General features: G+C 52.8%; 1 protein-coding gene across 1 annotated transcript in view; it reads left to right on the forward strand.

Annotated features, from left to right (window-relative positions):
* Window positions 1-21,003, forward strand: part of ACAN (aggrecan) — a 61,201-nt gene that overhangs the window by 22,984 nt on the left and 17,214 nt on the right. Inside the window, exons 2-12 of the mRNA XM_032836892.1 lie at window positions 2,898-2,974; window positions 5,355-5,738; window positions 6,601-6,775; window positions 8,400-8,527; window positions 9,834-10,127; window positions 11,318-11,743; window positions 13,583-13,757; window positions 14,282-14,409; window positions 15,365-15,658; window positions 17,484-17,696; window positions 20,420-21,003. The exon at window positions 20,420-21,003 is cut by the window's right edge and continues 2,656 nt beyond it. Of these exons, the coding sequence (XP_032692783.1) occupies window positions 2,905-2,974; window positions 5,355-5,738; window positions 6,601-6,775; window positions 8,400-8,527; window positions 9,834-10,127; window positions 11,318-11,743; window positions 13,583-13,757; window positions 14,282-14,409; window positions 15,365-15,658; window positions 17,484-17,696; window positions 20,420-21,003 (2,871 nt within the window). The 5' untranslated portion in view covers window positions 2,898-2,904. The remainder of the gene's footprint in view (window positions 1-2,897; window positions 2,975-5,354; window positions 5,739-6,600; window positions 6,776-8,399; window positions 8,528-9,833; window positions 10,128-11,317; window positions 11,744-13,582; window positions 13,758-14,281; window positions 14,410-15,364; window positions 15,659-17,483; window positions 17,697-20,419) is intronic.

Consider the following 21,003-nt stretch of genomic DNA (forward strand, 5'->3'; position numbering starts at 1 on the left):
GTGGAGGTTTTCCCTATCTCCAGCTATGGGGCACGCACACGTGAGCGTGTTCACGTACACACACACACACAACCCTTCAGCTCAGTTCAAAAACACTACTAAGCTTAATTTCCCATCAGGCCTCCTAGTTCTTCTCTCCTGAGAAAGCCAGTTCCTTGGTGACCCACCCAGCCACACACACAACCCTCTCAGCCCCCACCCTCCCATCATGCTCCCCCAAACTCCTCGTTTCACTTCAATCCAGACACCCCGGTTCCCTTCCTCTGCCCCAGCCCGGTCCCCTCGTCACCACCTCGCTATGCTTCCCGTGGAGAAAGGCCTCCCTGTTGACAGGCTGGCAGAGTCCATCTCCTTCCATAAAAGACTCAGTGAGTCCTGGAGACACTTGGAAGCTGGACAGAATGGTATTTCTCCCTATTTTCTTTACAGCTGAGAAAACACAAACACAAGAGCATATTTATTGCCATGTTTCTGTCCCAAAGTTTGTCTTAAAAAAAGAAGAAGAAATAAAATTAGTTTCTCTGTCCAGTCCACCCCTACCCCAAGCCCCTGCCCTTTCCATTCCTGGTGGAGGCCAGGGAGAAAAACAGAGCGGGCCCCAACCCCACAGAGAGGCACTGCCTCTGGGACAATGGCGGGCTTGTTCATGGAGTTTGGGAAGAAACGCGCCTCCAAAAACATACACAAAAATTCCCAGTGGAGGGTGTTCTGAGGGAAGAACAGGCGGGCCCTGTGTCTGGACACCGTATCCCGGAGGCTCTCGGTAGAGAGGAGCTCGCAAGTCTAGCCCCCTCCCCAGACAGGAGGGGACACCTTACCCTTCTAGCCTCTGGGGGACAATTTCCCACAACTGGTCACGCTGGGCCTGAAAATGAGCGCCACATGTGAGTGGCCCTACACGGAGCCAGGACCTGGAACCCCAGAGAATGAAGGCAGCATCGAAGGAGAAACATCTCTGAGGAGAAGCAAGGGACTGCTTGTTAGGTCTCTGGGATTTTCCAGATGTCCTATGGTGAGAGGGAAACATGCCTCACGCACTCATCTCTGTCCCCTGAGCGGGGGCCTACACAGACAGTCTTTGATCTCTCAGGTGACAAACGTAATTGGCATGAATGACAGTGATGGAAAGAAAGGTCACTCAAAACAACTGGCTGGGTCAACCCAGAGTCCTGGGCCCTACCTGCCCCTCCCCCATGCATTCCTGGGAGGGGAGCCCAGGAGCTGCCCCCCTTTCCCCCGGCTGATGGTGACTGAGCCAACAGCGACACCTACTGGGCCATCAGACTCTGACACAGCGGGGAACCCAGGGGTGCCGTCCCAGCCATCCCAAAGCTCCATGCTTGTCTTTGTTCCAGGTCCTCCATCCCTTCCACCTCCCTCCCCCCACCCCACAAGGAGCATCTGTGACGCAGATGCTTCTTAATCCAAGATGAAATGTTCCCAGACTGGAGAGGAGGGGAGGACGAGTGCCAGTGCAGGTCCCACCAACAGAGCAACTCAGGAAACATCATGAGGCACCTGTCATGGGGTGCCAGCCACGGGGTCTGCCATAGGACCGCACACTCTCTAGCTGGTGGTGCTCCGTCTTGGCCACACATTAGAACCTTCTGGGGAGCTTTTAAAATGCCTCAAGACCAGGCTGAAGCCCATGTGATTTCCATATACAGCCAAGGTTGACGACCACTGTTCTGGTTGAACTCTTGTAAGTTTAATGGGGTCTTTTTGGGGTCTGCCTGCACTGACCCACTTGGAGTCAGGGGCCCAGCTATGCAGGAGACGCCTTTATTTTGTGGTTGTCATGTATTTGTATACTTGGCATGACAGTTTTACTGCAGATAACAATAAGGAAGGCTTTTCTGATTCCCAGGAAGTCATTGTTTGAGCCAGTAGGAGGGATCTGGGGGTCCTGGGCTCTCACTGCTCTCCTCCATGATTAATCTGCCCATCCTAAAGCTTCCTCAAGGGCTCCCTGGTTGGGAGTCCTTCCCCTGGCTTGACCCAGGCCCCTGTGAATTGTGTTCCAAAGCTCGGGCTTTCTTTATCCTAAAAACACACAAGATTCCCAAATTAGAAGTTGGGGGCAGTCCTGTATTCCATCAAGGAGGTTGGCTAACTGATTTCATTTCTCTGGGCCTGGGGGATTATAACAGACTTCGCCAAAGAGACAGAATCCATTGGATGTGTGCGTCTATAGAGAAAGGAATTGATGTAAGGAATTGGCTCACATGATTCTGGAGGTACCAGGTAAGCCGGAGGCCCAATAAAGCCAGGGTATAGTTCCAGCCTGCGTCTGAAGACTCGATACCCAGGGAGAACCAATGTTTCAGTGCAAATCTGAAGGCAGTTTGAAGGTCATCAGGCAGGAGGAATGGGCTCTCTCCTGGGAGCGGTTCAGTGTTTGTTTGTTTGTTTGTTTGTTTAAAAATTCACGCCTTCCACTGATTAGACGAGGCCCACCCACATTATCAGGGCAACCTGCTTTACTTAGTCTACCAACTTAAATGTTCACCTCATCCAAAAACACCCTCACAGATGCACCCAAAATGATGTTTGAACAAGTATCTGAGCAGCCCAGGGTCCAGCCAAGTTGACATGACAACAACCATCACAGGGATCCTTCTGACACAGCCTTTACAAGTCAGAAAGTGGGAAGTGCCCTAAAAGAGACAGGAGGAGGTTTCCAGCCTCGCACGTGTCATCAAACGGAGACATCCGTGGAGGCTTTACGAAGAGAGGATTCTTGGAGGAGACACCCCTCGAACCACACGCAGCCGCCTTATCTTGATGGGATGTCAGATCTCTACCCGTGGAATTGTCACCTTGTGTCCTGTGCCACGTGACCCCCAATCTCACCATATCTGAACCTCCAACTAACCCCTCCGCCTCCCTTCTTCCAGGTGAACTATGACCACTTTACTCCTGGTGTTTGTGACTCTGAGAGTCATCACAGCCGTCAGCTCCCTAGAAGCTTCAGGTAAGGACACCCCCGCGCGTGCCTCGCGCATCCAGCAGCCGCAGAAGACTGGATTCCGGTACTAGGTCCGGAACTGAGTGCTGCTGCTCCCAGGGATATAAGCTCCCCCTTCCTGGCCTTTTCCCGGCCCTGACTGCCCCTCCCCTATGGAAGGCAAGCCTAGCTGCGCGGAGAGCGCGCCCGTGCGCATGGACGCACGCACGCACGCACGCACGCGCATGCGCCCAGGAGCCCTGGCGCCGGTCGCTCCTGGCCGTCCTCGCAGATGGGCAGCCGAGAGGGAGAGCTCTTGACGGTTGTCCGTCTTCCCATCTCTTCTTTGTGGCTCTTACCCTAAACCGCCACAAGCTGAGCTTGGGGTTGGGGCCGGATTATAGATAAGCCAAAAGAGGAAAAGCTGCCGAGGGAGGATCCTCTAGAACATCAAAGAAGAGAAAATTCCTTGAGAAGCAGAAAGAAGTCCCCAACACATCGCGCAGGTCTTTTTTTTTTTTTTTTTTTTTTTTTTTTGGCAAGCCGTCCTCGGGAAGACCCCACGGGGTCTTTCGCATATGGCAGGCACGAGATGGGTTTCTGATCATGGAGCCCTCAACCAAGTGAACAAATTGTCCACTGACTGCAGGACGGGTTTGCCCCAAAGTGAGCTGTATCTCCCTTAGACCTAGGCAAGAGAGGCCCCTGCTCTGGGCCACGCACTTTAGGGCTTCCCTCCGGCCCTCCTCCAGCCCCAGTGCTCTTTAAAGGATGAGGGGTCTGTAGGGACATGTCCATCCCGATCTAGGCTCTCTCCCTTTAGACCACACTCTGGATACCCAGCATGCCCCAAATTCCCTACCCAAGGGGACCCAAGCCACTTCCAGGACCCATCCTCCAAGAGGGAGGACCATGCTCTTGGTGAGAGCCGTCCCAGGCCTGAGGGAGAGGTCAAGGGGTGGCTGTTTGTGTGCGGTGTGGACAGAGCTGGGGTGTGAGGGCTGGGATAAGCGCAGACCGCTCACGGTACAGAGAACTGGCAAAGAAGGCGGCCTCCTGCTTGGCCATCAGAGCCCAGTGCAAAACGCTGGGGAATCCAAGAATTCTAAATTAGAATCTGGCTTTTCATTTTGAAAGGTATCATTGTCAAATAAGAAGATAGAGCATATTTTATTTAACAATCTGTGGACTTGATTTATAACTTTTAAATATTTATACATAGGATATATGGGTCTCCATCTGTACTCTCGCTCGGGGACCCACAAATATCCAGCCCCTGGCTGTAACCTGGGTGGTTTGCCCACACAGGCAAACCAGTTCATAGGGTCACATGAGAGCTTTAAAAACTGCAGCGTTGGGCCCTGCAGTCACTTTTAGCTCTCCCCAGAGAACCGGAGAACAGCCAGCTCTAAAACCATGCTGTGTTGTGGGGTGAGGACTGAGCATTCAGAGGGAGATTTTTGTGGAAGGACCTAATAGTGGCTGCCCAGAACCTCAAAGCTTAGGGCTGGGCCCCCCCCAAACTTTCCTGCCCCCCCGTCCTTGCCCTGTTACATATTTACCACCCACAAATATCTGAGACATTTTTATTTTCAACCTGTAGGCTCTCCTGGAAAAAAAAAAAGGGTCCCATAAGTCTGTGACCTGCCGTGAAAGGTGCTATTTTTGCAAGAGCTGTTTCTTTCCCATTCCAGGAAGATCTTTTACTTATAAGTGGATTTGGTAAACATGTGACATCTTCCCTACCAATACTCTCCGTGATTTTTTGAGGAGCTGATCATATGCCACACCCAACCCCCACCCCTCTCTGACTTTTTGTGGACGTACATGAATGTCTACTCTTCTCCAACGCTTCTCCAGCTGGCCCCCCATCCCTGAGTCCCCAACATCAGGAGAAAATGCCTTGTCCTTCCACAAAGACAGGATGGAGTCCAAAGCAGACCTCAAGTGTCTATGTCATTTTGCATCTGAGCTTTAAACATCATGTGGATTTTTTTTTTTCTTTCTCATCACAATTTTTCCTGCCCGGAAGTGATTTTCCCCCAAATCTTTAAGCTGTCATTTCAGGAAGATGAGGGTCCTGTTTCTCTTATGGCTTGATATCCCCTGGGGTACCCCAGCTTGAGAAACAGAGAGGGGGAATCTCAGCTCTAAAGTTTTCTTTGCCCTCCCTGCAGCCCTTTTCCAGTCCCATAGTTCCTGTCTTGAGGTGAAGAGACCGGGGTTCTTGAGGAAGGTTGCTCTGGAAAAGGTGTTGCAAAGCTTCCCAGAATTCCAGATGGTACAGGAGTCTCCCACACATACAACGTAAATACAGATGTACTCATGGGATTTTGTCATTTCCAGAACTGACCAGGAGGCTGGGTGGTCCTCTCCAGTCACTAACAGCTCTGTCCCTGTCCCACAGACCCTGACAACTCACTGAGTGTCAGCATCCCCGAACCGTCCCCTCTGCGGGTCCTCCTGGGGAACTCCCTCACCATCCCCTGCTACTTCATCGACCCCATGCATCCTGTGACCACCGCCCCCTCTACTGCCCCACTCGCCCCAAGAATTAAGTGGAGCCGCATTTCCAATGAGAAGGAGGTGGTCCTGTTGGTAGCCACGGAAGGGCAGGTGCGGGTCAACAGTGCCTACCAAGACAAGGTCTCGCTGCCCAACTACCCGGCCATCCCCAGCGACGCCACCTTGGAAATCCAGAACCTTCGCTCCAATGACTCTGGGATCTACCGCTGTGAGGTTATGCATGGCATTGAGGACAGTGAGGCTACCGTAGAGGTCGTGGTGAAAGGTGAGAACATCCCACAGGGACACTGCTTCACCTGGGGAAAGATCCAGAATGGTAGGCTCACCGGAGTGGATGCAGGCAGGCTGGTTTTCAAATCCCGGCTCCTACCCCGCCAGCTTCCACCCACCTGAGTCAAGTCACTTAGCTTCAGTTGTGTCTCTGTAACACAGAGATGGGACTGTCATTCTCTCTGGACTTTGAGGGACTTAAAAACATCTTGACCATCGTCACATGTAAATGAAAGTTTGTGCTTTACTACAATCTCATGATTCCGTGATCAACCCCATTTTACAGATAAGCAAACTGAAGTTAGGTGATCTGCCTGATGTTTCCCTGGAAGCGAGCCAGAGTGATCTCCTGACTTTTCATTCAGATGTCTTTTCCCTCCCCCACCTCCCACCCAGACCAATTCTCAGCTCCAGAAGCCAGAGAAAGGGATGAAGCCTCCCTGGTTCCCTTTCTCTCCTTGGCCCAAGGTTAGTTTGCTTAGTTTGAGGATAGGGTTCCCACTAGGATGCCCCTGGGCTGAGGATACTTGGAGCTCTAAGTGTCTCTTTCCCTGAAGAAAATATGGGGCCTGGGAGTGCCACAAAAAAAGTAAAAGAAGGCAGATTTTAGTTCAATTCAAGAACTTTCTGATTATCAGAATTATCAGATACTCAAAACAGGTACTCTGTAAGGTAGTGAGGTCCCCGTCACTAGAGGTATTTTAGCAAAGGCAGAAGGACCACATGTGAATGTGGGGAGATCAGCGCATCAGCTAGATGCCCAGACCAGGTCCCTTGACCATAGCCATAAATCTTCAAGGACTTTGATGACAGGAGGCTGTGCCTGACCTTCTCTCCCACCTGCGCGTGTCTTGCAGGCATTGTGTTCCATTACAGAGCCATCTCCACACGCTATACGCTGGACTTCGACAGGGCGCAGCGGGCCTGCCTGCAGAACAGTGCCATCATCGCCACCCCCGAGCAGCTGCAGGCTGCCTATGAGGATGGCTTCCACCAGTGTGACGCCGGCTGGCTGGCCGACCAGACTGTCAGGTATGCTGCCAGGGCCACATGCAGAGTCGGGCAGCCCCGGGCCTGGGGCCGCCATGATGCTGTGACCAGCTTGGGCTGGGGCTGGAGTAATGCCTCGGCCTACTCTAACCATGCTTATGTCGTTGTTCAGAAGCAAGTATTTGATTTGGGACCGTCCAGTTGAGCTATGAGGAAAGATACAATCGTGGGTCAGCTATGCTGCGTGCAAAAAATTCACCACGTGCTTTTCCAGAAAGCTCCAGTGCTCCCGGGCAAATACTTTTAGTGGCTGCAAGGAATTTTAAAATAATATAGAACTTGCACAGAAAGCTGTGCCTTAGTTTTTTTTTTTTTTAAAAGGGGCTTATTGTATTCATTTGAAAATGCAGCATGAGCCATAAAGCAACTGTGCCCCTTGTCCCAGACCATCTCAGATAGGAGCCCCTGGGGTGGTCACGACACATTCTGGAATGTCCGGTGACAATGTCTGGCTCTGCTGATGGAAGACTCCTGACCTGTCTAGATCCTTGTCAGTCTGCCCTGTGGCAGAGTCAGGAGCTGCTAGCAACTTCACCCTAAATGAGCAAATTACCCATCATTACCCTTCCTACCCCTGTTCCCCTTTGCCATGATCTCTGCAGTTTCTTGAGGCTTTGGTGTTTTTTGTTTTTTTTGTAAAACCCTTGCCTTTTTTTGTTGTTGTTTTTAACAAGGCAAGACATAAATTAAGCTTTCTGGTGCTTTTTTCCGTGTGGGCAGCTGCTGAGGGATGCGTAGCCCAGCCGCACAGACAGAGCTCTGCCCTCGAGGGATCTCAAGCCATGAGAGCCTGTTGAGGCAGGATGAGACATGCATTCAGGGTGGACCAGAGCTCTGAACGGAAGAGCCAGAACCACAAAGCCTCCAGAAGAAAACAAAGGAAAATATCTTCGCAATCTTGGGGTAGATCTTTCAGATATTAGGACACAAAGGCTATGAGCAGGAAGACAAGACAAGACAAGACAGCAGCCTAGCATAATGCAAGAGCCTGCACTGTGGCCCCAGAAAGAGCTGGGCTCAAAACACAGCTCTGACGCTTACAAGCTATGTGACCTTGGGCAAATTGTTTATCGTCTCAGGGCCCAGTTTCTTCCAGGTTAAAATGGAGTGTTTCTAACGCTTGCCTCGTTAAGTGGACGTGAGACTCAAATAACACAAAGTAGGGGTCAGCAAATGGTGGCCAATGGGTCAAATCCAACCCACCTTTGTTTCTGTACATAAAGTCGTGTGGGAACTCTGTGACTGCTTCACACTACCGTGCCAGAGTTGAGGGGTCAAGATGAGACTCTGCGGGCCATAAGACCTACAATATTTACTCTCTGGCCTTTCTATAGAAAAGGTTTGCAGGCCCTGGATGTTGGGTTCTAATATGTATTTGGCAAAGGGGGCTGCCTGTAATCACCACTAACTGTGAAAACATGTATCTCATCGAAGCTTGGGGAACAAAGCCAAAAAGACAAACAGTCCCCATATCCAGGGCAGATGCTGGCAAACACACCAGTGAGTCCCCGTTTCCTCCCACATGGGAGGAGGATATCAGGGCCCAGGCCATGTACACCTTCTGTCCCCTGAGTGTCACACAACATCCACTCTGGGTTCCTGGCAGGTACCCCATCCACACTCCAAGGGAAGGCTGCTATGGGGACAAGGATGAGTTTCCAGGTGTGAGAACCTATGGCATCCGCGACACCAATGAGACCTATGATGTCTACTGCTTCGCTGAAGAGATGGAGGGTGAGGCCCTGTCCCCTTCCCAAGACACCTGTCTGTCCCCTTCTCCCCAGTGATACTAGGAACGATGTGGGCCTCCTCTGCGGCAGAGCACAGACCCAGGGCAGCGCAACCAGACCCCTCCTCTGCCTTGCCCAGAGAGGGTGGGGAGCCTGGGGGGGAAGGAACAGGCCCCCAGATCCCCTCACTCCCTACTTTGGAAAGAGCCTCAGCAGGCGGTGGACACCTGCCAACCATCTGGTCCCACTACTGGGCCCAAGAACGTTTGTCTCTGTCTCTCTGCGGGGCTGGGCTGGGACTACCCCTCCCAGCCGGGACCCCAGCTGCTCTGACCAGCCCATCACTGTCCCAAGGGTCACTGCACCAGTAAAGTCCAGCCCAGCCTTGTCACCCTCGCAAAAGACACCCCAGGCCACTCCAGGGTGGGTCCATCAGAAATGTAGTTCCCAGGAGAGCTGGCTGTCCTTCGACCCTCTCTAGCTTTCCTGCTGCCAGCCCCCCGCGTCATCCAGGCTCTCCTGGTGGCCTGGTTCTGGAGAGCCTCAGTGGTGGCAGGAAGGAAGCTGGGGTCTTTCTCTGCTTTGTGAAGGGTGCTCATTTTGATCACAAGCAGAGCTTCCTGAGTGACCCAGGCATGTGGAAGACTACCTCTTCTCCCACCTGCACACATCACCCCTTTTGACACTCCAGGCTCTGCCACCTCTGCCCGCAGCCCACCCAAGTTTTCAGCTTCTCCCAGGCTGGAGATAAGACCTGACAACCTGGCTCATTCTGAGGCTGGGACAGTCCCTGCTTTCTCACCCCTGGGCTCCCTTGCTCTCGCCCCTGGGCCCAGGGCCTGTTAAGGAGCAAATATTTGTGTTTCCATTCTTGGCTCACCAAAGGCACGGCCAATCAGAGCTGCCACTAAGTGGGGACAACCAGCGCCTTCCCAGGAAACAGATGCCCACTCCCAACCCCTACCTCCACACAACATGCTTAGGTTTGTGAAAATAGTAAAAAGAGCTCACGAGGCCCTTATGGACGCTTTGGGGCCTAGAGACCCCCATCTGGGAACCACCACTGGGAAGGTCAAAGCCTAATACCTGTTCTTCCCATCACAACTTGAATTTTTTTTAAAGGATTGCTTGCATGCACAATGCTTAACTCCTAGGAAAGATGCCCTGGGAGGGGGTACGTTGCACAGCAGAACGTGGGCAAGGATGCTTTAGAGCAGGAGTTTGGAGCCTAGGAGTCACATGGATTCCCTGGGGATGCAGGGCAGGAGAGGGGACAGAGGTCCTCACCCTGCCCACCCCGTCCCTCACAGGTGAGGTTTTCTATGCGACGTCTCCAGACAAGTTCACCTTCCAGGAGGCAGCTGACGAATGCCGGCGGCTGGGTGCACGGCTGGCCACCACGGGCCAGCTCTACCTGGCCTGGCAGGGCGGCATGGATGTGTGCAGTGCCGGCTGGCTGGCCGACCGCAGTGTGCGCTACCCCATCTCCAAGGCCCGGCCCAACTGCGGGGGCAACCTCCTGGGTGTGCGGACCGTCTACCTGCATGCCAACCAGACGGGCTACCCTGACCCCTCGTCCCGCTACGACGCCATCTGCTACACAGGTGGGGCTCAGAGTGATGCCAGGAAGGGGGGCGTTGTGCCATGGGAATGGGGGCCCAGTGGAGGGGAGCTGGGAATGGGGGTTGTTTTCTACCCCTTCAAGGGGCCACAGGTGCCTAAACCCCATGTCTCAATACCCCTGTTGTCACTAGCTCCTAGAACACCTAAGGGAGAGGCACCGTAGGCGACAGGATCCCGCCCTGGCTCGTCAGCTCAGAAGAAGATTAGAAGAGCGAGCTTAGAATCTGTGTTTGCTCAGGTTGGAGTCATAGCTCTGCCACGGGCGACTGTGCAGCCAAGGAAAGCCTTCTGTCCGAGGGGTGGGTGGCGGGCATGAAACCATGCCCTCCCCCCCCAGAGGCAGGCACCATTATCCACCCTCTGGAATCCAGTGTGCAGAAGGACCACAGGGTCATTGAAAAGAGTGGGCAGGTGGGGACAGTGTTGACCTACAATTTACTTTGAAAATTTAGACTAAACCTTTTAAAAATAAGGTTTTTATCTCATGTTACACAGTCTGGATTAGGGATAACAACTACATGCTAAATTCTTAGAGGAAAAAAAAACGTGGGTACTATGGAGCTGTGTCCCTGTTATGACAAAATTGGGACAGCACGGTGGCCTAGCTCCTTCCTGTTTGGCTTTCATGGCTTGACTTTACCCAAAGAGAGGCATTTATGCCAAAGTAACAAAGATTCCCCCCAAAGCTTCTCTTAACCTTTCAATATCCTAACCAGCCTTTTGGAAGTGGTAGCACGCTTGTGGGTCTCCTCTTTCTTAAAATGAATGACTGGCTTGTCCTTGCCAGTCACTCTTTGGCTCATGACCAAGGCAGGCAGTGATCTTAGGTCCTTTTCACCCATGTCATGGGCTCCCACATCTTTGGCAAGCTTTCTCAGTTCCACTTCTTAACTGATTTTCCTTGTCCTGCTGGCCACTTACAGCATCGGGTACCCAGAAGATAGGTGAGGAGGCAGCGGGCGTTGATCAGGAAGGGAGGTTTAGCCGGACTGGTCATATAAGCGGTGAGCTGCTCGGTCAGTGTCTCGTGGCATGATCCCTTGGAACTCTTAGGCCACACGGAGACGAAAAGCTTTCCTTCCCTGGTGGGGAAGGAGGTGGATCTGCCGCTCATCTCCCTCAAGCCAGCCCCAGGTTGAGCCACTAAAGCCTGTCTCTCTCCCCACCCCAGGTGAAGACTTTGTGGACATCCCAGAAAACTTCTTCGGGGTGGGCGGTGAGGAGGACATCACCATCCAGACCGTGACCTGGCCTGACGTGGAGTTGCCGCTGCCCGGAAATGTCACCGAGGGTGAAGCCCGAGGCAACGTGATCCTCACTGTGAGACCCGTCTTCGGTGTCTCTCCCACTGTCCCGGAGCCCGAGGAGCCCTTCACGTTCACCCCGGAGCCCGAGGAGCCCTTCACGTTTGCCCCTGTTGGAGGGACCACTGCCTTCCCTGAGGCTGAGAACAGGACCGGAGAGATCACCGGGCCCTGGGGTGTTCCCGCTACGCCCGGCCCAGCCCTCACCGCCTTCACCAGTGAGGACCATGTCGTGCAGGTGACCGCAGCCCCAGGCACAGCTGAGGTGTCTGGGCGGCCAAGATTGCCTGGGGGTAAGTGCCCGCCCCTCAGGGGGCTGCATGGGGGCTGGGGGGGAAGGTGGAAAGAACTTGGAGTACTTAAGGATCTGTACCTCAACTTTGCCTGAGACCTGGGCCTAGCCTTCCTCCCTCAGACTTGGTTCTCCTCGCTTGTAAAACAAGGAGGGGGGCCAGAGAGTGACCCCCATGCTCTTTTGCCACAAAGCATTTCCTTCAAATGAAATCGTAGGTGGAAATGGGAGTATGTGTCAAGCAGATAAGGATGCCACATGGGTCTAGGGAGGAATGGGGCCAAGAACTGGGGCCCTTTTGTCCAGGTCCCCCCCTTGCCCTATCAGGCACTGCCACGGAACAGAGCCGCTTGAAAACCGGTGTACGAGGTGACCCCTGGGCTCCTCACAGAGCTGACCTTCAGGGACAGGGGTCAGCAAACTAAGCTCTGACGATCACACCAGCTTGCCACCTGTTTCTATGTGGTCCACACACCAAGGATGGCTTTACAGTTTTAAATAGTTGGGGGGCAAAGTCAGAGTGAGAATAACCTTTTGTGTCATATAATGAAAATGACATAAAATTCAAGATTCAATGTCCGCAAATAGAGCTGGACTGGAACAAAGCCACAGCTGCTCATCAGTGTGCTCTCTGTGGCCCTTTTCGGGCTGTCACCAAAGAGTTGAGTAGTTGTGACAGAAACTAGTGAGCCCAGGAAGACTAAACTGTGTCCTGTCTGACCCTTTCCAGAAAATGCTTGCCAGCCCCTCTTCTAGGAAAGGTGTGTTCCAGGGGCTTAATAAAGGTCTGGAAGCTTAGGATGTTATAGAGCTCAGCTGCTCCCCAAACTCCAATCCAAGAACAGGAAGGACATTCTGGGGTGGCTTTTGTAAGGGCCTTGGTGGTGTCCCCTTCTGGGGGAAAAGCAGATGGACACTGCCACCCACCATCACACCCAGGATGCCACCAAGTGGGACTTCAGCCTGACATGCCCCAGTGAGTACAATCTGTTGGGAAGGAGAAATTATTTCAGAGTTTTAGGGTAACCCCTGAATGGCTGGGTCCCGGGGTTAGGCCAGGACTGGAAAGAGTCCCATTGCCTCTGTGTGGGAAGGTGCCAAGGGACAGATGAGCATCGGCCACAGGACAGAGCAAGGGACGTGGGACAGTATCAGACCAAGGATTTGAAAGTGTGACATAGGCTGATCAATCACCTTGGGAAGGGTCAGAAACAGAGACCAATGTACACAGCCGAACACAGTGGGAGAGGCAGGGTAAGTGGGTAGCTCAAGGACAAGGCTCTGCCCCTTTGAGAACCTGGTAAAAGCCACGAGGCCACTCCCAGAACGCTCCCGGTACACACCCACAAAAACACTGGCTGGCATCTTCAGGCAGGCACCCGCCTCCTGGGGCCTGGGCCGGGTGCAAAAAATGCCAGGGGTTGTCCAATATATTCCTTAGCCTTCTCTGTATTTTCCAAATGTTCTGTAACGAGTGCTTACTCTTTTCATAATGAAAAAAAAAAATGCGTTTGTTTTAAAGAGTAAAGGGACAAAGAGGAGGGTTGGGGACACCCAGGGCAGAAGAGTCCTCCAAGGCCCTCTCAGGGAGACGGATTTCAGGAGTGGCTTGAACAAGCAGAGGGAATCAACTTGTTTGAGAATAGGATCAGAGGTAGGAAGGGAAGGAGAGGATGAAGGGGAATCATTCCTGAAGGAGCCGGGGCTCCCTCCCTGCCCTCAAAGCCAAAGAACCAGGCCCCCTGGGCACTGTCACTGTGGTGTCACTGTCACTGTCCAGTGCCTGCCTTGAGCCTACCTGGTCTCTCCTTCTCTTCTTCCCCGCCCCCACCCCAAGCAGGGGTTGTGTTCCACTACCGCCCAGGATCCGCCCGCTACTCACTGACCTTTGAGGAGGCTCAGCAGGCCTGCCTGCGCGCTGGGGCTGTCATCGCCTCCCCGGAGCAGCTCCAGGCCGCCTACGAAGCAGGCTACGAGCAGTGTGATGCCGGCTGGCTGCAGGACCAGACCGTCAGGTGAAGGACCAGCCCCGCCCCCCGGGCCAAAGCCAACCATGAGCGGTCGGGCTCGGGGAGCAGCACCTGTCCAGCACCCGTCCAGCACCCAGCAGAATGGGCACCTGCTACACTGTGCAGTAATTAATTAATTAATGACTCCATGGCTCCTCCCCTAATTTCTCCCCCAGAACCAAGGCGTATTCTGAGCAGGTGGGGAAGGGCCCAAGGTGACATTAAGTCCTTGGTCATTTACCCCCAGGAGACAGGGAGAATCCCTCCACCCCAGGCCCCTCCAGCTTGACTCAGTGCCCTTCCATATAACGGGCTCTCTTCTGAAGCCAGGAATCCCCCAGGGGCCCCCAGACCCTTCCCCCAGCCACACAGGGAGCTTGCTGCAAGAGGAGCTCCAACCGGGTTTCCATCCCACTAGACGACTGAAGATGTGCCCAAGTCCCCAAGAGACCTGCCAGCCTCTCCCTGGGCCCTGCATCCCCCAGCCTCTAGAACAGGCCTCCATGCACCCCTCCTGTGCTCCTTTGCAGATACCCCATTGTGAGCCCACGGACTCCGTGTGTGGGTGACAAAGACAGCAGCCCTGGGGTAAGGACCTACGGCGTGCGGCCAGCATCAGAAACCTATGACGTCTACTGCTACGTGGACAGGCTCGAAGGTACTGCCCGTGTTCTCGAATTTTGGACCCCAGGCAGAGGGCTATTGGGGAGACACAAAGAACCAACTAGTTCCGTTCCTTTTCCAGCCTCTCTCTTAGGTCAAGCTCATTCTCTCCCTCCCGCATGGTTCATGCGGTTTCCCCCAGCACTGCAGGCAAAACTGATTAAAAAGCATTGAGTTCTGCTGATCAATGAGTCTTTAATTATTACAAATAAGTGTTAGGTATGCCATCTGTCTCATGGAGAGTCCCAGTGCCCAGGAACAAATCAAAGGTTCTGAGAAGTCCTGCAGTAGAAAACCTTTTAATCTCTGCTTAACCAAGCAGTACAACCAAAAAGATCTTTTCTTTTGTTTCATTTCATTTCTTTTAATTACAATGATCATCACCAAATTGCTATTCCAATGAACCCAATTTTGGAAATGCTGGTGTCCTGGAAAGCGTTCAGCATACCCACTCACTTGTTCTGGGGACCTGGGGCAAGTTACTTAACCTCTCTGGGCCTTAGTTTCCTCATCTATAAAATAGGAGCTGATTGTTCTGATATCACCCTTGGTGAGTATTAAATGAGATATGTGTGATAAGGGCCTGGTACAAGTGGGTATTCAGTAAACATGAACTTCCTTCTGTCAAATCAGATAGGCGCCTGGGTACAATTCTGGGTGTGGGGACCCAAACCCCAAGAGTGGCTCCAGGACCCACCCCAGGGGTGGGGGGCTGCCAGTCCTCAGGTGCTCCGTGCTTGAGTCCTGTGGTGGAGGGGAGCACAGGGGGTCAGAGGGAGGGTGCCCAAGAGTGACTGGACAAGCTAGACAAGACGGAAGATGCTTCCATGCAGAGGGACCGACTGGTCTCAGTTCAGTTGCCCGGCCCCCCACTCCCCCACCCCACAGTAAGCAGAACTGCTCTGGCTGTGGGCATGAGGGTCACACCTGCCACCTGCTTCTGCCCCCAGGGGAGGTGTTCTTCATCACACGCCTGGAGCAGTTCACCTTCCAGGAAGCGCTGGCATTCTGTGAATCTCACAACGCCACCCTGGCCTCCACGGGCCAGCTCTACGCCGCCTGGAGCCGAGGCCTGGACAAGTGCTACGCCGGCTGGCTGTCGGACGGCAGCCTCCGTTACCCCATCGTCACCCCAAGGCCTTCCTGCGGCGGAGACAAGCCAGGCGTGAGAACTGTCTACCTCTACCCCAACCAGACAGGCCTCCCTGACCCACAGTCCCGGCACCATGCCTTCTGCTTCCGAGGTATGCTTTCCTGCCTCTCCTCCAGCCTCCTTTCTGCCTGGCGCATGACTCCTCTGGGTTCACCCCTTCTGGCCCCTGTCCACCATCCCTGTCCCTCTGAGCAAGGAGGAGAAAGCCCCTCTGGGGCAGGGAAGCTCTGGAGCTAGCATGACCTTAGGTGTTGACCCCAAGGAAAGTACATCCTCCTAGAGGTCCCCAGAGAGCAGCAGAGAGAGGTGAGTGAGAACTGGGGCTCTAAAGTTAGGCAGACCTGAATTTTAATTACAGCTCTGCTGCTTAGTGGCTGTGTAACCCGGGGCAAGTCACTTGATCTGTTCCTCTGCTTAGCCTATAAAATAGTGATATAATAATTCCTTCTTCAAAGAGGTGTGCAGATAAACTAGAAGAGGGCATACAGAACACTTGGCCTTGTGCTTGGGACATAGTAAATTCTCAGTAAATGTTACCTTTTCTATAGATAACAGACCCATACATATAGATGTGCTGTTTTAATTTGTATACACTCGCCCAGTTTTCTCCTGCTTGTAAATATGTTTGTGACAAGTTGAGTCAAAGTACTCTTTTACTCTTCACTAAGCACCATAAATTCATGGTTCTAATTGGCCCACACTGAGGACCCACTGCCGCAACAGTCAGCCCTCATCACCTGTGGGAGTTCTGGGAGTGATGTCATCCAGCAGCCCAGGGGGTGTGACTAGGGCGTGGCCAAGCCCTGCAGGACTCTGCCTGGATGAGATCTGCTGCCCCCCCCCCCCCCCCCCCCCCCCCCGTTTTGGATCTACTATGGTGGAGATTATAGTCACTGCTTGGGCCACGTTTTATATCTGATGCATCAAAACTGAGTGTCTTTGTAACTTCCTATGAATGTATCATTATTTAAAACAAAGGTAACAAAAAATAAAAGCTGAGCTTTCCCCAGCTTCTCAGACTTCCAGAGCCATCTTTGAAAAACCTAGTTCAAAGGACACTCAGCCCCACTACGCAGCCTCAAGAAAGCCAGACCCTTCCTGGAGGATGTGTTGGGGCTCTTGTGCCGGTACACCCTCCCTGCTCTGGGCAACAGAAGCCAAACCAGTTAGCCTCCCAGTTCGTTCTTAGACCTGTACCCCCACGGCCCTGACCCTCTGTGAACTTGGTCTTTTCTGTAACTTCGAAGAGGTTTGACCTCCTTCCCAACTGAGCCCACCACCGGTTTTCCTTAAACCGAAACAGTTATGCACCCCCTTCCCCCCCAAAACATCTATAAATCCCACCTTCTGCCTCCAGTGCCAGGACGATTTCATGGATTTTAAATAGCAGCCTCCTATTTTTGACCCAGACATACTTGGAACCTAATTCTGTCCCCGAGAAAGGCAGCATCGTGCCTGGGAGCAGAGTCTGGCACCAGATACTTGCCTTCGAAGACGGGATCTGCCACTTATAAGCCAGTGGCCCTGGCAAGTCATTTAACTCAGGGCCTTAGTTTTCCCATCTGGACATGAGATCATAGTATCTATCTCATAAGGCTGTTGTGGGATAAAATGATTTTATATACATAACACCTTTAAACAGTGCCTTACACGTACAATACGTTCTGCAGACGGCATGCCCCAGACCGCCCTGAAATAGTGTGTGTGTGATGCTGTGTGCGTATCAGTATTGTGTAAGTGATGCAGTCAGCTCTTACTGAGGAAGACGAGAGCCGTCTTACTGGGCTTGAGGTGGGCTGCAGGCGAAGGTCGAGGGCCAACAAGGTTTTTGCACCAGCCTGGCCCCCCCTCAAAAATCCCCTAGTTCCCCTGGGTTGGGTCACTGGCAGGAAGGCTCACCACCTGCCTCTCTTTAGGTGTCTCAGCAGCGCCCTCTCCAGGAGAAGAAGAGGGTGACACACCCACTCCCTCTGTTGTGGAGGACTGGATCACTACCCAAGTGGGGCCTGGTGTGGCTGCTGTCCCTGTGGGCGAGGAGACGACTGCCATCCCAGACTTCACCATTGAGCCGGAAAACCAGACGGAATGGGAACCAGCCTACAGCCCAGAGGGCACTACCCCACCGCCAGGTCTGTGAGGGGAGGGCTCTGGGGTGGATCCTGAAGTCTCATGTGCCTGTCTCCCTAGGCTGTGGCCCAGCCCACGGTGGTTCTTTCCCTGGGGCCTGTGCTGTTTCCCCAGCCCTGACACTGGCTGGCAGCATATCCAGCCGTGGGCAACATCAGCCATCTCAACTGGCCTCTGGGACAACCGCCAAGGGAAAGAAGGGGCAGACTTTTTCACAAAACACACCCCCCCCCGCCTCCCACCCCACAACTCGCTGTTCCCTGCTTTTTATTTCTCCCACCTGTACTGCGATGCCTATCACTGAGCTAATCAGAGGGCTCTTAGTCTGTCTTCCTGCATTCACATCTTTATCCTCTAACCTTTTAAAAACTCTCTTGTAGGAAGATCTCCAATAATGGGGAAGGACCTATAGGGGTCTTTGGAAGTGTGACTCTGACCTGTCACCCTGCCTTGATCCTCCTTCTGTGTCAGTCTTTTGGGCCAGGTATCCCCAGCCAGCACTTCTTGAGCCCCATCTGTCCTGATCAAATTGGATGGAACTTGATGGGATGAAAGCTTTGGTCCCCTAACCATGTTGGAAAAAGTGTTTTATGGCTGTAAGTTTAGGGACATGCTGGCTTACAGAAAGATTAACAGGGCCCCCCCCCCCCTGCAGACCTTCTCAGTGCCTTTGATATGCTAATATGTGCTGTAAGACAGAGGGGGTGATGTATTCAAAGTGTCCCAAATGAATCTGACCAACGGCTTCTTCCCACCCCAGCCCCCGTGGAGTATTCGTTTATGGCCCAGTTTGTGTAAGCCTGAACTAAACAAAGCCCAGTAATGCGTGTGCGCTTAGTAGAGTCAGCTTGTCCAGGGACATGTTCATTTGAAGAAATCAGTATATCAGAGCTTTGCACTGGTCCATGTAGTCACTCATTCAATGCGCTGTTCCCAAGCCATTCAGCCAGGCCAGACACCCCTCTGGGTGCAAAAGCCTGTCCTCCCTCCATGCTGGAAGGTGAGGGTGTGTCAGTGGAGCAGGCGGGATTCTGGCCCAGTGACCTCACCCAGCAGCCACACCTGCCTGTGCCTTTTCCTCACCCTTCACCGGGACCGGAATAATGGAGTCCTGTTTGGCCAGAGTGTGTAGCTTGACACAGGATCCTGGCACCAACTAGTGGGAGTTTTCAAGGGAGGGGACTCCAATGGGCCCCTAGAAACATTTTCCATACTTCAGTTCCCTACCACCTTGGCCATATCAGGAACCATCTGTACTGTTGTTAACTCTGTCTTTTTCTTTAAACTGACTTGCCTTTAAAAAGAAACCTAAATTTATTTAAAAGAGAAACGTTTTATCATGACTGTAAGTGGTTACTCCAGAATGTTTCTGGTATATATATATTTTTTATGTATCTGTCTCCACCTAACGCCCTCTTGCAAGCCTCCACTACTATCCTGAACCCCACACCCACCTCCAGGATTCTCCTGTAAGCCAGAGTAGGCTGTGAGCCTGCCCAGTGGGACTAGCATGTGCTTGGCTCAGGTTCTCTGCCTAAGAAATAAGCCCAAAAGAACGTGCAAGCTCCAGTCCCAGCTAGGCATTTTGTTGGGTCTTTTTTTTTGTTTTTTTGTTTTTATTTATGTATTTATTTGAGAGAGAGAAAGTGTGTGTGTGCAGGCAAGTGGGGGGAGGCACTGAGGGAGAGAGAGAATCTTAAGCACACTCCGTGCTGAGCACAGGACCCGACTCAGGGCTCCATCTCATGACCCTGAGATCATGACCTGAGCTGAAACCAAGAGCCTAAACCAAGAGCCAGACGCTCAACTGACTGAGCCATCCAGGTGCCCCAGCCAGCTGGGTTATTTTTAAATGCAAAAGGGGGAAACAAGAGGGAAGGAAAATAATGCAACCATTTTTATTTAGAATGATGAGACTTTTTCCACTTTGGTTTTGCAATCCTCTGCAGTAGCAGTCTCAGAATTGAAAAAGTTGATGCATTTTTGAGAACAGTACTACCTGGCCTCCCCTGCCTCAGAGGGATGGGATTGGATGAGTGATTCTCAAACTCGAGGGGGCGTCAGCATCGTGAGGGTTCCAGGGTCAGGGGGCAGTGGGGAAGGGGCTTATTGAAAGACGACATGCCTGGGCGGCTTAGTTGGTTAAGTGTCTGACTCGTGGTTTCCACACAGGGTCCTGGGATCGAGCCCTGTGTTGGGCTCCCCACTGTTTGTCTCCCTCTCTGCCCCCTCCCCTGCTGACGCTCTATCCCTTTTTCTAAAATAAACAAATAAATATTCAAAAAAATAAAAGTTGGGGGAAAAAAAGATGACATGCTACCTCCACCCTAGAGTCCCCAGAGGGACTGGGGGTGGTGGGAAAGCTCTGAGAGTCTGCTTTTCTGTCAGGCTCCCAGAGAATGCTTGTATTGGTGGTAATGCTAAGGCTGCCAGTCTAGGAACAACACTTTGCAAATCATGGGTTTAGCTAAATGGGGTGATGGTGTGGAGGTACTGGAGAGGTGACCTCTTTTACTTTCCATGGGAGCCAGACCCCTACTTGCATGGGCTGTGTGGATGGCGCCTCCTGGAGTCTCAAAGAGCACAGTTTCCTTTCCTGTGCAAGGTTCCATTAGAAGACGTCTGAGCACACCACACAAGAAAAGTTTTACTGTGGAAGGAATGGGTGAAGCTCCAATAGAGCAGAGTTACTAAATCCACACCTCATCTTCTTCCTTTCCTCCAGGGATCCCTCCAACATGGCCTCCCACCAGCACAGCAACAGAGGAGAGCACAGAAGGCCCTTCTGGAACGGAAGTGCCCTCAGCCTCAGTGGAGCCATCCCCCTCAGAGGAGCCATCCCCCTCAGAGAAACCATCCCCGTCAGAGGAGCCGTCCTCCTCAGAAGAGCCATCCCCCTCAGAGGAACCTTCGTTCCCCTGGGAGGAGTTGTCCACACTTTCACCCCCAGTGCCCAGTGGGACTGAGCTGCCAGGCTCTGGGGAAGTATCCGGGGTACCTGAAGTCAGTGGTGACTTCACAGGCAGTGGAGAAGTTTCAGGACGTCTGGACTCCAGTGCGCAACCCTCAGGAGAAAGTGCAAGTGGACTGCCCTCTGAAGATCTTGACGCCAGTGGGCTCACCTCTACTGTGGGCTCAGGCCTGCCTGTGGGAAGTGGACTGGCTTCAGGGGATGAAGATAAAATTCCATGGTCCAGCATTCCTAAAGTTGGAGGTGAGGGCCTAGAGACCTCTGCCTCTGGAGTAGGGGACATCAGCGGGATACCTTCTGGAGAAGGTCCAGAAGTCTCTGCCTCTGGAGTAGAGGAC

The sequence above is a fragment of the Lontra canadensis genome, unplaced genomic scaffold (genome assembly GCF_010015895.1).
Source record: "Lontra canadensis isolate GAN:19392208 unplaced genomic scaffold, GSC_riverotter_1.0 scaffold94, whole genome shotgun sequence".
Taxonomy (NCBI): domain Eukaryota; kingdom Metazoa; phylum Chordata; class Mammalia; order Carnivora; family Mustelidae; genus Lontra; species Lontra canadensis.